The 17164-nt window shown below is 38.8% G+C and overlaps 1 protein-coding gene across 4 annotated transcripts in view; it reads left to right on the top strand.

Moving 5' to 3' along the window:
- Positions 1 to 16957, top strand: part of C1QTNF7 (C1q and TNF related 7) — a 129386-nt gene extending 112429 nt beyond the window's left edge. For all 4 annotated transcript variants that reach the window (XM_027545060.1, XM_027545063.1, XM_027545061.1 and 1 more), the window contains exons 2-3: positions 8354 to 8599; positions 15232 to 16957. In XM_027545060.1, coding sequence (XP_027400861.1) covers positions 8354 to 8599; positions 15232 to 15863 — 878 coding nt within the window. In that variant the 3' untranslated portion in view covers positions 15864 to 16957. The remainder of the gene's footprint in view (positions 1 to 8353; positions 8600 to 15231) is intronic.
- Positions 16958 to 17164: the final 207 nt, after the last annotated feature.

The raw sequence follows: 17164 nt of genomic DNA on the forward strand, positions 1-17164 counted from the left end.
CTACCTGGGCTGTTTCAGGGCTGTGTGCACTTGAGCCCTCGGGCTCTCCATGTGGTCGCAAATGGCAGAGTTTACTTTTTGTGGCTGAATAATATTATACTGTATATTCTATATATTTCCTTTATTCATTCATATATTTCCCTCATCCATTCATCTGTCAATGGAAACTTAGGTGGTGTCCATGTCTTGGCTAGTGTGAATGATGCTGCTATGAATGTTGGGGTGGATATACTTTTCAAATTAGATTTTTGGTAGGAATTCAGATATCTCTTCAAGGTAATGATTTTCACTTCCTTCAGATATGTACCCCAAAAGTAGGATTGCTGAGTCATATGGTAGTTCTAATTTTAATTTCTTGAGGAATCTCCATACTGTCTCTTCCAATGGCTATACAAGTTCATATTCTCATCAAGGGTGTACCATATTGTTTTTCTCCACGTTCTCGTCACTTGTGTTCTCTTTCCAATGACAATCATTCTAATAGATGTGATAGCTCGATGTGTTTCTGATCTGCATTTTCCTGATGATTGGTGATGTTGAGCATCTTTGATGTTGCTGTCCATTCATACGTCTTCTTTGGGGGAAAAAACTGCCTATTCAGATCCTTTGCCCATTTTTAATTGGATTATTTGGTTTTTTCTATTGAATTATACGAGCTCATTATGTATTTTGGATATTAACCCCTTATCGGATACATGATTGGCAAATATTTTCTCTCCCATATTTGCCCTTTCGTTTTGTTCATCATTTCTTTTGCTGTGCAGAAACTTTTTAATTTGATGTAGTCCCATTTGTTTATTTTGGCTGTTGTTGCTCATGCTTTTGGTACTATATCCCCAAACTGGTGCCAAGACCAGTGTTACTGTGCTTTTTTCCTATGTGTTCTTCCAGAGGTTTTATGATGTTCAGCCTTACATTTAACTCTTTAACCCATTTTGAGTTATTTTCCTGAGTGATGTGAGACAGGATTCCAGTTTCTTTCTTTCTTTTTTTTTTTTTTTTGTGTTTGTGTGAATATCTAGTTTTTCCAACATCATTTATTTATTGAAGAGACTATATTTTGCCTTGTGAGTATTCTTGGCTCCCTTGTCAAGTATTAGTTGACCATGTATGCATGCGTTTATTTTATTTTACGATAAAAGAAAACCATACTATTTACAGAAAGATCTCCAACTGTGGACAGATGTTCTAAAAGTTGAACCTTTGCTCCAATTTATCCAGTGTTTTTCCAAGTATTTTACATAGCTAGTTTAACAAAAACAAAGGGTTCTATGACCAAGAAGATTTGTAAAACACTGTATACTACATTTCTACATTACAGATTCAAAATACGCATTAACATGAAGGTTTTGAAATCTACAGTACCACAGAGTAATTTTAAAAATATATGTTTAAAAGAATTAAAGTTCTGTTACTTTGTAATCCTTACAGAAAAATTGCATACAGAGTCATTTACAATTAATATCCAGGACAGATCTGTTCAAATTAACAATAGTTCCAGACCTTTAATTTTATAACTCCACACCCTCTCCAGCATTTATTATTTGTAGACTTTTGGATCGCAGCCATTCTGACTGGTGTGAAATGGTATCTCATAGTGGTTTTGATTTGCATTTCTCTGATAATGAGTGATGTTGAGCATCTTTTCATGTGTTTGTTAGCCATCTGTATGTCTTCTTTGGAGAAATGTCTATTTAGATCTTTGGCCCATTTTTTGATTGGGTCATTTATTTTTCTGGAGTTGAGCTGGTGGAGTTGCTTGTATATTTTTGAGATTAGTTGTTTGTCGGTTGCTTCATTTGCTATTATTTTCTCCCATTCTGAAGGCTGTCTTTTCACCTTGCTAATAGTTTCCTTTGATGTGCAGAAGCTTTTAAGTTTAATTAGGTCCCATTTGTTTATTTTTGCTTTTATTTCCAATATTCTGGGAGGTGGGTCATAGAGGATCCTGCTGTGATGTATGTCGGAGAGTGTTTTGCCTATGTTCTCCTCTAGGAGTTTTATAGTTTCTGGTCTTACGTTGAGATCTTTAATCCATTTTGAGTTTATTTTTGTATATGGTGTTAGAAAGTGTTCTAGTTTCATTCTTTTACAAGTGGTTGACCAGAATTTTATAACTCCAAAGGAGCACAACAGTGGGAAAAAATACATTTTAACACAAATTCTACATAAATTTACATAATTCAATGCAGTCTTTCAGGATATTTTATATGAGGAGTGACTACTAATGTGTATAAGATTTCCTTTTGTAGTTTTGAAAATGTTCTGAAGTAGATTGTGGTGTACATTGAATTGTGTGTTTTACATTGATCAGTTTTATGATGCTCACATTAAACCTCAAAAAACTTTAAAAATGTTGTAATGTGTATAGAGTCATGACTCACATAATTTATTCTCATGCAAAATAACCAAATTCATTGCAAACCAATGGGTGAAGGATGAATCATTTAATACAAAGTGTTGAAAATATAATGGTGCATCCGTACCTCACACTTTTTATCAGAAAAATTTCCAGTAACTCAAATTTTAAACATGAAAAATGAAACAAAGAGAAGGAAATGACAACCCACGCCAGTATCCTTCCCTGGGAAATTCTGGGAGCCTGGTGGGCTACAGTCCATGAGGTCGCAAAGAGTTGGACACAACTGAGCAACTAAATTTTTAAATATATAAATGAAACAAAAAGCTAAAAGAAAAGAAGAATTATTCTTGTTATCTTGAAATGGGAACGGCCTTCTAAGCACAAGAAATTAAACCTCAAAAAATACTTTCACAATAAAGTGATTTTTAAAAATACACAAACGAAGTGAAAAAACAAACTAGGAAAAGCTATTGCTGCTCATGTTATAAACCACATGCAAAGAAATATATATATATAAATATCCATGGCATTATTGTTTGTAATAGCACAAGGATAAAAATATCCCAAATATTCATCAATAGGTGACCTGTTAAATATAATACACCTTTATGATGGATATTCTATAATCACTAAAAAAAGAATGAGGCAGCTTTATCTATATATTGATATGGAAAGATCTCCAAGCCAGGTGAAAAAACAAGGTGCAAGAATTTGCATACAGGACTTTCATAAGGGGTAGGACATAGAAGTCACAAGCAACAGGAATTGCCCCTAGAGAGGCAACCTGGATGTCTGGGAGACAGTAGGGAAGGAGAAGAGATTTCCTTTTGATTGCACATCTTTTTTTTTTGAATTTTATAAATGTACGTGTTTTAGCTATACAAAAAATAAATATTTTTAAAACTCTAGACTATACACAATTAAAACAACTTGGCAGAAAGTGAAGAGGAACTAAAAAGCCTCTTGATAAAGGTGAAAGAGGAGAGTGAAAAAGTTGGCATAAAGCTCAACATTCAGAAAACGAAGATCATGGCATCTGGTCCCATCACTTCATGGCAAATAGATGGGGAAACAGTGGAAATAGTTTCGGACTTTATTTTGGGGGGCTCCAAAATCACTGCAGATGGTAACTGCAGCCATGAAATTAAAAGACGCTTACTCCTTGGAAGGAAAGTTATGACCAACCTAGATAGCATATTGAAAAGCAGAGACATTACTTTGCCAACAAAGGTCCATCTAGTCAAGGCTATGGTTTTTCCAGTGGTCATGTATGGATGTGAGAGTTGGACTGTGAAGAAAGCTGAGCACTTAAGAATTGATGCTTTTGAACTGTGGTGTTGGAGAAGACCCTTGAGAGTCCCTTGGACTGCAAGGACATCCAACCAGTCCATTCTAAAGGAGATCAGCCCTGGGTGTTCTTTGGAAGGACTGATGCTAAAGCTGAAACTCCAGTACTTTGGCCACCTGATGGGAAGAGTTGACTCATTGGAAAAGACTCTGATGCTGGGAGGGATTGGGGGCAGGAGGAAAAGGGGACGACAGAGAATGAGATGGCTGGATGGCATCACCGACTAGATGGACGTGAGTTTGAGTGAACTCCCAGAGATGGTGATAGACAGGGAGGCCTGGTGTGCTGCGATTCATGGGGTCGCAAAGAGTTGGACACGACTGAGCGACTGAACTGAACTGAACTGAAGTCCTTTATCTGTATTTCTCAAACACTGTGAAAGGAACCCACAGACTCCAGGAATAGTTCTTTAAGTCTTCTCTTTCCTCTTCCTTTTGTAATATTCTCATATTCTATAATTCTTCTCTAGTCTTTTTTCCCCAAAAAATCACACCTCTCTCCCAAAACAATCTCCTCTGCTTCAACCTGAGTATTCTTTTGTGCCAAGCACTACTCTAGACATCAGTGGCTAAGGCAAAGATCCTTGCCCTCGTGGAGTTTGCATTCTATCAAAAGAGATATTTAAAATATTTTTATAAATAAAAATTTTAGTAAAATATTTCATATAATAATCTATTGCTAATAATAAATAAAATAAGAATATTTAAGAATAATCTAATAAATTAGAGGATGATGAGAACAATGGACAAGAGAAATATTAGAGCAGCATGAGGCAGGTCAGGGAGTAGGAGATGGTTTGTGATATTAGATTAAGGGGATAGGGTTGTCTTTAATGAAAGGGAAGCATTTGAGCAAAGACAGAAGCAGATGAGGAGATGAGACATGTAGGCGTCCTGGAGGAGAGAGATCCAGACAGGGGAAGAGACAGTGTGAAGGTCCTATGGCAGAGCATACCTGGTATCTTTGAGAAACATCAAGCAATACAGTTTGTGGTTGAAGCTGGGGAAGTGGGGAGGAGAGTAGAAGATGAGGTCAGGGAGGTAAGGAAGGTGGACCAGGCAGATACATGTAGACCTTGTGCCACGAGGCTTTCGACTTTTAAATGAAGGACAATTACAAGGTGATCCCACAGTGTGTGTGTGTGTGTGTGTGTGTGTGTGTGTGTGTTAGTCACTCAGTGGAGTCTGACTCTGCACCTGTAGCCTACCAGGTTCCTTTGTCTCCGGAATTCTCCAGGCAAGAACACTGGAGTCAATAGCCAGTCCCTTCTTCAGGGGGATCTTCCTGACCTAGGGATTGAAGCCAGGTCTCCTGCATTGCAGGTAGGTTCTTCACGGTCTGAGCCACCAGGGGAGCCTCTGTAGTTTTCTATTATAACCCACATTCCCTTGTTATCCTGATGACTCAAGTCCCAAGCCTTGAGTAGTCACTCATCATTGTGTTATCATCATTCATCAGGTACCACAATACCTCATCCCTCAATTCTGATGAGGATTTTTAATGGATAACCATTCTGAGGGCCTTTCAGAATATTCTAACTGGGAATGCTTTAGGCATTTAGACTATTGTGCAAACAATATTCCAGTGCATTTGCCAATGAGTGACCATCATTTATTCAATAATTACATCAGTTTTAGTTTTAATTTATCCTTCCTTTGAGCACCATGGTCTGGCTTGTTGTTTTGCTGTTGTTTAGTCACTCGGTCATGTCTGACTCTTTGTGACCCCATGAACTGTAGCCCACCAGTCTCCTCTGTCCATGGGACTTTTCAGGCAAAAATACTGGAGCAGGTTGCCATTATCTTCTCCAGAGGTTCTTCCTGACCCAGGGATCAAACTTACATCTCCTGGGTCTCCTGCACTGGCAAGAGGATTCTTCACCACTGAGGAAATATTAGTATCCTTTCTTCTGAGCACATCTTTAAAATGTCTACACCCTCTATCCATCATAACCTCAACTTTGACCACATGTCAAAGACTGTGGTCTTTGACTGCCCAATGATGGGCATGTGTGTTTCAGCATCTCCATCAGGATCTGAGATGCCATTGCCCAAAGCATCTTCCCTTCAGATCATTTCAGGTCCCTCCTAGGACCAGCTGCTGGGCTCAGCTACAACAATTCATTCCAGGTCTGATTAAAAGCTTCCTTATAAGTACCTGTTCTTCTCTTTCAAATCCCTTCTCAAAGCTTCCTCTAATCAGTTTTCTACAAAGAAAAAGAAAGTAGCAATTTAATAACCATGTTTTGTTTTAACTGACAAAGGTTTGGATAAAAAGATTCTTTCCATTTTCTCTCTTCTGAGGCATCTTTGTGAAGACTGGTATGTTTATCTGATCTGTTGGGGTTTTCAGAAAGTGCCTTAATTCCAGTAAAGTAATAGGATAAATAATTTTGAGTTTGTGCTCTAAACAGAGCATAGCAAAAATATTCGCTTTCATTTTTTTTTTTTTATGAAGGGCAGGGGCACTGGGAACGTGGAGATTTGGTCAAGGATACAGAGCCTTTATTTGGATAAGTTGCTTCAGTTTTTCACTAAATAAGATTTCTAGGAATCAGACTTATTTCGAACCACATGTACACTCTGTTTTTCTCAGTTTGTCATTCCTAGGCTCTGGCAAATTTCTGGATGTGATTCCAAGATGTTGCAATTTCCCCATGGGTGCCATAAAAGTGGTACAGTGTGCTGGTTAATTTTCTGATGTGGCTGTCAAAAAATAAAGAAACTCTATCCAATTGCTTTTCTCACAAGCTATGATTATTTCCTTTGGACAAGTATATTCCAGGCATAGACATCAAGCATTGTACAGATTTCTCATTAAAGCGCAGGTCCAACCACGCAAAAACAACTCATTTACACCATTCCAAAAACACGTGCATGCTTCCCCCACCCAAGAGGCAGACAGCCCTAAGGCCATTAGCCTAGAAAATCAACTGTCCCCAGCCTAACTACCCACCACTCCGTCTATATGCCAAATGTGATGCTAATAGATGATCCATCATTGTCAGCATCCAGGCTCTGTGAAGAAAAAAAAAATCCTATTAGATCAGAGCTGAGGAGACCTGTTACCTATTTCACTCAGGGCACAGGGCAACTTGCATGGTTTAATTTCACTCAGCTATTTAATTGAGCCCCAATACTAACAGCTTAATGGGACACTAAAGTATTCTATCCTGTAGATTTTAAATTAAAGTTTGAGACACCCCCCACTCAGGACATGCAAAGAACTCCAATTAACACTAATTGGCATTACACATGATTAGCAAATGGAAAACATGATTTTTCTGAAAATGTCACTTCCCTTCACTTACTTTAAAAAGTCTATAAATTCTAAAATAATGACCATGGATGCATACAAAGAGTAGATATAAAGACGTCTATCTAGCATGGTGCTTATCCTGGCCCAAAAAAAAAAAAAAAACCAAAACCTGGAAACAAAGATTAAGGGGAAATGGTGTACATAAAGGACAATAGAGACAAATGCAAAAATGTTTTTAATGTTATGAAAATTTTTGACATGGGGAGATACTCCTTACATATTGTTCAGTGAAAAAAAAGTTAAAGACTCCCAGGAATGTCATAATATCACTTTTCATCATAGTACAGAAAAAAAAAAAAAGACCAGAAGAACATATACATCAAAGTATAAACAGTAATTATCTCTGCATGGTGAGAATAATGTTGATGTTTATCTTATTCATTTGCATTTCTTTTTCTTTTTTAAAATGCATGTTGTTGTTCAGTCACTCAGTCGTGTCTAACTCTTTTGCAACCCCATGGATTGTAACCCACCAGGCTCCTCGGTCCATGGGATTTCCCAGCCAAGAAGACTGAATGGGTTGCTATTTCCTTCTCCAGGGGATCTTTCCAACATGGGGATTGAACCCAAGTCTACTGCTTGGCAGGGAGATTCTTTACCACAGAACCACCAGGGAAGCCAAAAAAATGCATACTTTTGCAAAAAAAAAAAAATTATTTTTCAAAGTCCATCATTAGTTCCTGCAGGGAAAAAATGCAACAAAGTGATTTATTTTGGAATTTTAAAAATCAGTGTTTCATCTCCACCAACTGAGAGCTATCAGTAATGTGCTAATTCAGACAATGTTTTCTGAGTCACCAGGAATTTTACAAAAGCATTCCACCAAGTAATTTTGTTCAATAAATACATTTTTCTTCCTTCTGACTTAAGATAATATTGTGCTTTTACAAGAAAGCTTATTAATAAAAAGAGTAATATGTACCATATGTGAAATAGATAGCCAATGGGAATTTGCTGTATGACGCAGGGAACTCAAACTGGGGTCTGTAACAATCTAGAGGGGTGGGATGGGGAGGGAGGTGGGAGGGAGGTTCAAGAGAGAAGGAACATAGGTATCCCTATGGCTGATTCATGTTGATGTTTGGCAGAAACCAGCACAATAAAGTAAAGCAATTATCCTTCAATTAAAGATAAATAAATTTAATTATAATAAGGAATAATGTGCTAATAAACGTCAAGTGGAATTATGAGGGGAAACACAGTATTTAGACACCCGTGGTGAGGTGGTCCTGGGGTGAATTGTTGAAAATGCCCACTCTCCTGTTCCTTTATCCTGAAACCCCCACCTAAGAGGGTGCGCTGATGTCCGTGTGTTTCTCTTTCAGAGCCAAAGATGTTTGTCTTGCTCTATGTTACAAGTTTTGCCATTTGCGCCAGTGGACAACCGCGGAGTAATCAGTTCAAAGGAGAGAGCTACTCCCCAAGGTATATCTGTAGCATTCCTGGCCTGCCTGGGCCTCCAGGCCCCCCTGGAGCGAATGGTTCCCCCGGGCCCCATGGTCGCATCGGCCTTCCAGGACGAGATGGTAGAGACGGCAGGAAAGGAGAGAAAGGTGAAAAGGGGGCCGCAGGTAATGAATGAAGTTCCGTAAAAACCCCTCTGTCGCCCCCACCTTAAGATGACTCCCTCGCTTTGCTGCTTTTTCAAATGAGAAGCGCCCTTTCAGTCCTTTCCCGACCTCACCTTCATTAATCGGAACTACTTACTGAGTCCTTGCTATGCTGCAGTTGCTCTAAACCCTCTAACTGCAATCTCACTGCTTCCTAATGACAGCTCTTTCAAGGGGACGTGGTCCCGTTTATAAATGAGAACGCAGAGTGGCAGATGATTCAGTAAGTTAAGGAAGATGGAAGGGGAGGGTAACGCCTGGCAGAGATGAATTCACCTGGAACATCTGATCCCCACGACCTCTGGGCTGGTACAGTGGCTGCCTGTGAGAGGGGGCGTGGATGGACAGACAGACAGGTGTATGGGGAGGAGACAGACAGATGTATGGGGAGGAGACGGACAGATGTATGGGGAGGAGACAGACAGATGAAGCAGGGGGCAGGAATTAGGAGCCAGAAGCACAGGGGCTATCCTCTCTGCCCTCAGAGCCTCAAAAAGACACAAAAGGCGTCTAGATTTTACTTCTCGAACAGGTGAAATGATAGTAGTACTGTGTAGCCTTTGCTGGTCTTTCTTAGTTCAACACTCCCCCACCCGTCCAACGGCAGCTAAAAATCAAGATTTCTTACAGCTCCATACAGCAAGACAATTGTCCCCTACTCTTTCAGTAAGTGTCACTTTTTTCTTCCCACAAATAAGTTGGCTCATAAAGCTTGCCAGATTCTGCAATGCTTCAAAGTAAACCGAATTAAAATTCTAGTGAGGCTGTGTTAATGATAAAAAAAGGAAGTTTTGGATGGAATCAATCTCTGAAAAACAAGTTTCCAAGTGTAAAATGTGGGACAAAGATAGGAAGAAAAAAATCAATAGATCTAAGAAATATGTCTCTAATCACTGCATGTGATTTACTGATGTTATGGGAAACAATATCATTATATATATGTATATTTATATTTATATATATATATATTCAAGTGATTAGATAATAATTCATTGCTGAATTTCTTATGCAGAAAATATTTAGCAAATCAGCAGCTACTGAATCTATGGCCCTTAATCAACACTAGATAAAGTATCTTTAGGTGAAGTTTCAACATCAGATAAACTTTCATCTGGAGCTCTCGCGTCATCTTTCAATGTCTTCTATTTGGTAACACCTGTGAACACAGTACTGTGTCATGAATATGCTTGAAATTCTATAATAACACCGTGATCATAGTTAGATATTACTGGCCTTTTTAGCTTACTGTGTCTGGAAATGGTAATGTAGTGGTCACACAAAAATGCAATGGAGTCAGAAAGATATGATTCTTTCAATTACTAACTTGGCATCCTTGGAGCAGAAAAAAACCTTTGAATCTCAGTTTTCTCTTGGTAAATTGGAGTTAGTAAGTGTGATTGTGAAGATTAAGAAAAATAATACATACAAAATGCTCAGGAATAAGTGCCATGTGATAAGCATTCTGTAAATGTTTGCTGTTATTATCTATTACACTGTGATCTGCGAATATTAGTCATAGCTACGTTTGTGAATATCTAAAGCCATATAATAAACTAGAAATGACCTGTTTCATGAGGTAATTGTAGTGCTATTTAAAGATATGGATATGCATTCAGAATTAATTGAATGTTAGTAATTGACCCTGGTTCTGAAATAGAATGTTAGCAGTTAGATCCTGGGGGCTTCCCAGCTGGCATAGTGGTAAAGAATCTGCCTGCAATGCAGGAGATGCAAGAGATGTGACAACCTACTCCAGTACTCTTGCCTGGAAAATTCCATGGACAGGAAAGCTTGGCAGGTTACAGTCCAGGGGATTGCAAAGAGTTGGACATGACTGAGTGACTGAGTAGAACCTGATGCTGGGAAAGATTGAAGGCATAAGGCGAAGAAGGCAGCAGAGGATGAGGTGGTTAGATAACATCACCGCTTCAGTGAACATAATTTTGAGCATACTCTGGAAGATAGTGGAGGACAGGGGAGTCTGGTGTGCTGCAGTCCATGGGGTCCCAAAGAATCAGACATGACTTAGCAACTGAACAACAACAATTGCTACAATTTTAACCATGTATGAGATCAGGTAACCCCCATATTCACCAATCCATTCACTCATCCATCCATTCATGCGTTTTTCATTCAACAGATTTTTGTACACCTCTTGCTGTCCAACATTATTCTAAACCAAGGTTCCTCAACCTCCACACTAATAATATTTGGATCCAAATAATTGTTGCCATGGGATGGCTATCTCACGCATTGAATGACATTTAGCCACGTCTCATTTGATGCCAGGGCATTCCTCACCAGTTGTGACAACCAAAAATGTCTCCTGGCATTGCCAGTTTTCCCTGGGTGCTGAATTGTACCTGGTTGAGAACCCCGTTTTAGGGAATGTGAACACAAACACAACATTGCTGCCATCTTGATAAGCAAACACTGGGTGGGTCAGGCCAATGGGCGCACAGGGTTACAATATCATCATCATCATCATCACTATTAATTAAGAATTTACTGTACCAGTGATTTTTACATTAAGTACTTAATTTCAACCATAACCTTATTAGCAAAAATCATAGTCAATAATAATGTTACAAAAGACAAAATCAATATCCAAAAGTAAAAAGACTTTCCCAGTTTTATTTAAATCCAATGTATACAGACATATAGGTAAGGATATACACCAGCTAAGAAAAGCAAGAATGTCTGTGTGGTCAGTGAAGGCGCATCTCATTTACAAACAATAAGAACAGAGCCCTGGGGCTTTGAGGATTAGCTTTTAATGTGTCTGGAACTGGACACAACTCGGCTGGGAGCTTCTGCTTCCTGTTTCCTCTTTAATACTGTGTATGTCTTCCCATTTATCCCCACCACATCCACCTCAGCCCCCTGGCAAGGTCAAGTATATACTCTGTCCAGCTTCCCTACTCTAAATTACAGAGTTTGAATTATTAACTTTCCATAAAAATATGTCTCCCTCACTGTGAACTGAAAGTGTTAGTCCCTCAGTCATGTCTGATTCTTTGTGACCCCATGGACTATAGCCCACCAGACTCTTCTGTCCATGGAATTCTCCAAGCAGGAATACTGGAGTGGGTAGCCATTTCCTTCTCCAGAGGATCTTCCTGACAAAGGGACAGGTCTTCTACATTGTAGGCAGATTATTGACTATCTGAGTCACCAAGGAAGCCCGTCTCCCTCACTGGTGTATAGCAATTATTGTGGTAGCATATTTTTTTTTATAATGTGAAATCACATTCCCCGGAGGAGGAAAGGGCAACATACTCCAGTATTCTTGCCTGCAAAATTCCATGGACACAGGAAACACTAGAACCACCTTGTGAAGAGATCATTCTATTTTATTATACTACTTTGGATGTTTATGAACTTAGTTATGACCCATATTTGCAGATCACAATGTAACATGTCATAATAGCTAACTTGGGGATAAGACAGTTGTCATTCAAGTCAAGGGCACTCAGACCCAGCACAGCACCTAGCATGTAGTGGATGATCAATCAGTATTAGATGGTTTAGATGGATATATGCATGTGCACATAAATGTATGATGAGTGCATGGGTGGATGCGTGGATGGATCGAAAAAAGAAATAGCACTAAAGAAAAAAATCCTTATAAGCTCACTTCATGGAGAACCAAGAAGAAATGCATTCTCTCCAAGTTTCAGTATCTAAGCAGAGACTAACACTCCATAATTCTCCTCTCTACCCAGCATATGTCTGACTGAATAGGGAGGGGAGAGTGATTCATCCCTTCATTCCATTCTTCATTAATTGGCCCTTGTCACAGGGCAAATCCTTCAAGCACACAGGAAGAGTTACTATAAATTATTACAGCTAGTCCCTGGTTATCTAACTCCCAGCAGTTCAAAATATCCAATAATTATAGAGATCCAAGTGTTGAGATTATAAAGACCTTTTCATGGCATTGTAAAACTGCATCTTAGTATTTATGGTCTGGTCTCTAAGATTTTCAAGAGAATAAGACCTCAAGAAATCTAGTCCAAAACCTGCATTTCAAGGACTGAGAAACTAAAGTTGTAGAGATAAAGCCCCTTCTTCACACTCACCCAACTAATCCACAGCTGAACCAGAGCTTATCGGGTCTGCTGAGTCACTGTTTACTACTTTCCCCGCCGGGTTTAGAGTGGATTTAGATCCAATATTTTCATAGTACAAATGTGGCATTTGAAATTCAGACAAGAGCTGACTTGCCCAAAGTTATAGGGGCAGAGGAATTTTAGTACATAATGAAATTTAGTGGTAGAAATTGCTACTGAGGCCAAAATGTTTTTTTAATGATACATCAAAGTCATGTATAAAGACAGCTCCTATTGAAAATAAAATAGCAATGTGTAAGTTGTAGTCCTTGATTCAAAAGTTAATTTCACAGTAAAATAGTATTCATATTCCTTTTCTACCAAACAGAAACAAACATCAAAAGATCGGACTATCGGGGCCTTATTTCAAGAAATAAATACTAGTTTGTTCTGGCTGGCGCTTGTGGAATTGTTACCAAGTCCAAGCTTGCTCTGCTTACCATACAACAGGCCAAGGAATTGGAGACGAGGTATTGAGGCAAGAAATATGACTTTATTTGGAGGCCAGCTGATTGAGGAGATGTTAGACTAATGTCTCAAAATAACCATCTATGGGGTCTGGATTTCAGGTTCCCTTATAGATCAGAGATGAGGGAAGGTGAGGAAACAAAGTAAAAAGGCCATTAATCTTGCAAATATCTCCTGGAATGGCAAGCCTCAGGCAGAGGATGTGTTAATTTCTTTCTTCCTGCCATCTACAGATGGACTGGGTGCTTAACAAGGCACTTTAACATTCAGGCAGAAGGGCAGGCTTCTCTGAGATGGGCCGTTATGTTTGATTATAATAAGAAAAGTAATAAAAAACAAGTCAGAGAAACAGTTCCAACATGGAGTCAGAATTGGCTTTTCCCTGCAACAGAATTTAAACTTAACAGCAACGGTCATCTAGAGCTGGAGCACAGCCCTGTGATCAGTAACAATGCTGACTGCGCTGTTGCTGCTGTATCCGGTTGTTGGTGTTGTCAAGTCACTAAGTTGTGTCCAGCTCTTTGCAACCCCATGTTGCCAAAAAAGGGTTGCATTCATTATTAGCATTTTTCTATGCATCATAAATTACTAAACAACTTCTTTGTCAAATCATTGAGACAAAATACTTGATGTTTTAAGGGGATAGCTTTAATTCTCCTGAAACTTGTATTATCCAGAATACTTTGTTGCTAAATTTGCCAAATAACTGAAAAAATAATTAAAACTCATAAACTGATGTATGTGTAATAGCCAAGTAAGTGATATCAAAGTACTATCAAGATAAAAGACTTAGCTAAATAAAATTCCAGAGAACAGATACATAGTTAAGAGTAAAATTACATAGTATAACAATAATATACTTCCTCTGACTATAAAAATGTATTACAAATTACCAATAATCTGGATACTTTTCAAGAAGCTATTTATGAAATGGATTTGGCCATAGCACTGAATGACAGTTTTTATACTTTTAGGTCACTGTTACTTTTCACAGCCCTTACGTCTTTCCTACATATATGGAGACCCAGAGAAATTAAAGGACTTGACTAAAATAATACATCCACTTAGCTGTAGAGTCAAAAAACAAGTTTTTTCCCTTTTAATTTCAGCCCCAAAAGTAAAAGGCATTTTGATGAAGGGAGAACATCATTATGCTCGATATCCAGTCCTAGTTTTGGTACTGATGCAACTTTCTTTCCCTCTCTGGGACTCAGTTTTCTCCACCAAAAAAAACTCCCACACCATGGTGGTAGTCACAGTTGTTTGGTTATCATGAAATATTGAAGAGCCCTCTCTGTGTTGCACCTCACAATTTACACATCTCTCAAGAGATGTTCAGGTGCCAGAGTTAGGCAGGCTGGAGTTCAGATCACCTCTCCATCCTTCACTAAGTCTGTTCCTTTGAACAAACTAACTTCTCCATGGCTCAGTTTTTTCATCTACAGTTAGAAGTGATAATAATTCCTAGTTAACAAAGTTGTTGCAAGACTTAAAGCAGATGACGCATGCACGTAAGGCATTGCAGCTGGGACATTGTAAATGTTTAACAAATATGAGCTAATCTAACTTGAATTAACTTTTTATTAATAATACTGATAAAAGCTGAACGGGGCACATAACTAAGTAACCTCTAGGATTCATCTTGTCCTGCCTATCCGCATGACCCCACTCTGGGGAATAATATCATCATGCTTTTGAATTCCTCCAGTAATGATGAGTGTCTGTGTGTATCTAATTTAGCAGCGGGTGATTCATCATCAAAATGATGGTTAATTTTTTTTAATTAGTCAGGTTTTAGATGATTTCTCATATATTCAGGAAAAATTTCTTGATATTTTGATGAAATTTTTCTGTCTTCATTGCAGCACATCAGTGATTTTTTTTTTTTTTAATATGAATTATTCAGTAGTATACTGTTGAAAGTTGAGAAGACAAACTTGGGGTGTGTGGGCATGTTGTTTGTGACTCTATATTTATAGGAACCATTAACTAAACTTTAAATTCTTTTTGAAGGTTTGAGAGGTAAGGCTGGACCCCTGGGCCTTGCTGGAGAGAAAGGAGACCAAGGAGAGACTGGGAAGAAGGGACCCATGGGACCTGAGGGAGAGAAAGGAGAAGTAGGGCCTCCTGGGCCTCCTGGACCAAAAGGAGACAGAGGAGAGCAAGGGGACCCGGGGCTGCCTGGAGTGTGTAGATGTGGAAGCATCGTGCTCAAATCTGCCTTTTCTGTTGGCATCACAACCAGCTACCCAGAAGAAAGGCTGCCAATTATATTTAACAAAGTCCTCTTCAACGAGGGAGAGCACTACAACCCTGCAACAGGAAAGTTCATCTGTGCCTTCCCAGGGATCTATTATTTTTCTTATGATATCACATTGGCAAATAAGCACCTGGCCATCGGGCTGGTACACAATGGGCAGTATCGGATAAAGACCTTTGATGCCAACACAGGAAACCATGACGTGGCTTCAGGGTCCACAGTCATCTATCTGCAGCCAGAAGATGAAGTCTGGCTGGAGATATTCTTCACTGACCAGAATGGGCTCTTCTCAGACCCAGGTTGGGCTGACAGCTTGTTCTCCGGATTTCTCCTGTATGTTGACACAGATTATCTAGACTCCATATCAGAAGACGATGAGCTCTGATGAGGACTGCTGGCCTGAATGTCCCAAGATCCTTATGGCAGACACTTTGATTTAATCTGGGGCCCTGGAAGTTGGAAGGAGCGGAAATGAGATCCAAAAATACTCCCACTCAGATTCCAGAGCATTTACAGACAGTTCTAGCAGAATCCGTTAAAACAAGTTGAACCACCAAACCATTGAAACCACACTAAAATGAATTATATAAAACAAAAATCCAGATATGTTCTCTCAAAAGTGATGTTCATAAATATTTAAACAAATTAAAGACAATGTTACAAATTTTCTATTAAATTTCTTGAGTCCTAAAACCAGCTGGCAATGATATTGTCTCATTAAATCTTCATAAAATTGCATTTTTGCATGTTATTTAAGAGAATCAAAACATCCCAAAATCCTTGACAATTCTCAAAAACTATAATAAGTAAAAATACAAAGGTGAGAGATGCCAAGTAATTTCAAACAAACTAAAGTGATTATTTTGCTATATTATTTTTTCCTTCATGCTTGTATATATTCACTCAACAATTCTTTCAAGAGACTGTAGAATCCAGACACTATATTGATAGGTCAGATTTAATTAGTTAAGACAAAATCCCTAGGCTAATGTGTATTGAGCATACTGTCACAGTTCAGTATGATAAGAGCCATGGCAAATAGGCTGACTCAGTGCTGGAAGCACACAGGACTTGTTATGCCTGGGGGTTGAAACCAGAGAAGATTTTATACCTGGAAAAATACTTTGTGTGCTAAGATATGTTCTTTTAAATAGGTGGGAGATATGCAAATAAAACAAGGAATTCAACAGCTATAGTCTCTCCCATCTCATCCTCAAAACACCAATGGTATTTGCAATCAGGAAGGGGTGAAAAAAAAATCTAGAGATACCCTGGGAGTAGTAATGGAAATAAAGAGAAACAGGTTTCCGAGATTAGTCAGTAGGTCGTTTTCCTAAATTCTTTATCATGATAGTGTCTCAGGACAAATATTTGTCGTTTTAGTTTTAACAAAGGTGAGGGCACAGCTGTCCATTGTAGTAAGATATTGTTTCTCATGTGTTTCCCAGGTAATGAATTCTAATAAAGCAAAGCATATGACCACTGATTTACGAATGAGTTAATGGAAGGAGCGAACAGGAGGAGAGGGCATGGCCAAACATCTGAGCAAATGACTGTCCCCTCTAAGTCTCACACACCCTTTAGTTCCACTGTTTCTCAGTGTCAACATCGTTCCCCACTGAACTGCAATTCCTCAGATAATCTAGCCCATAATACTCTCACGCCCACTCCCCTGGCCACAGTATT

This window comes from Bos indicus x Bos taurus, chromosome 6 (genome assembly GCF_003369695.1).
Source record: "Bos indicus x Bos taurus breed Angus x Brahman F1 hybrid chromosome 6, Bos_hybrid_MaternalHap_v2.0, whole genome shotgun sequence".
In the NCBI taxonomy this organism is placed as follows: domain Eukaryota; kingdom Metazoa; phylum Chordata; class Mammalia; order Artiodactyla; family Bovidae; genus Bos; species Bos indicus x Bos taurus.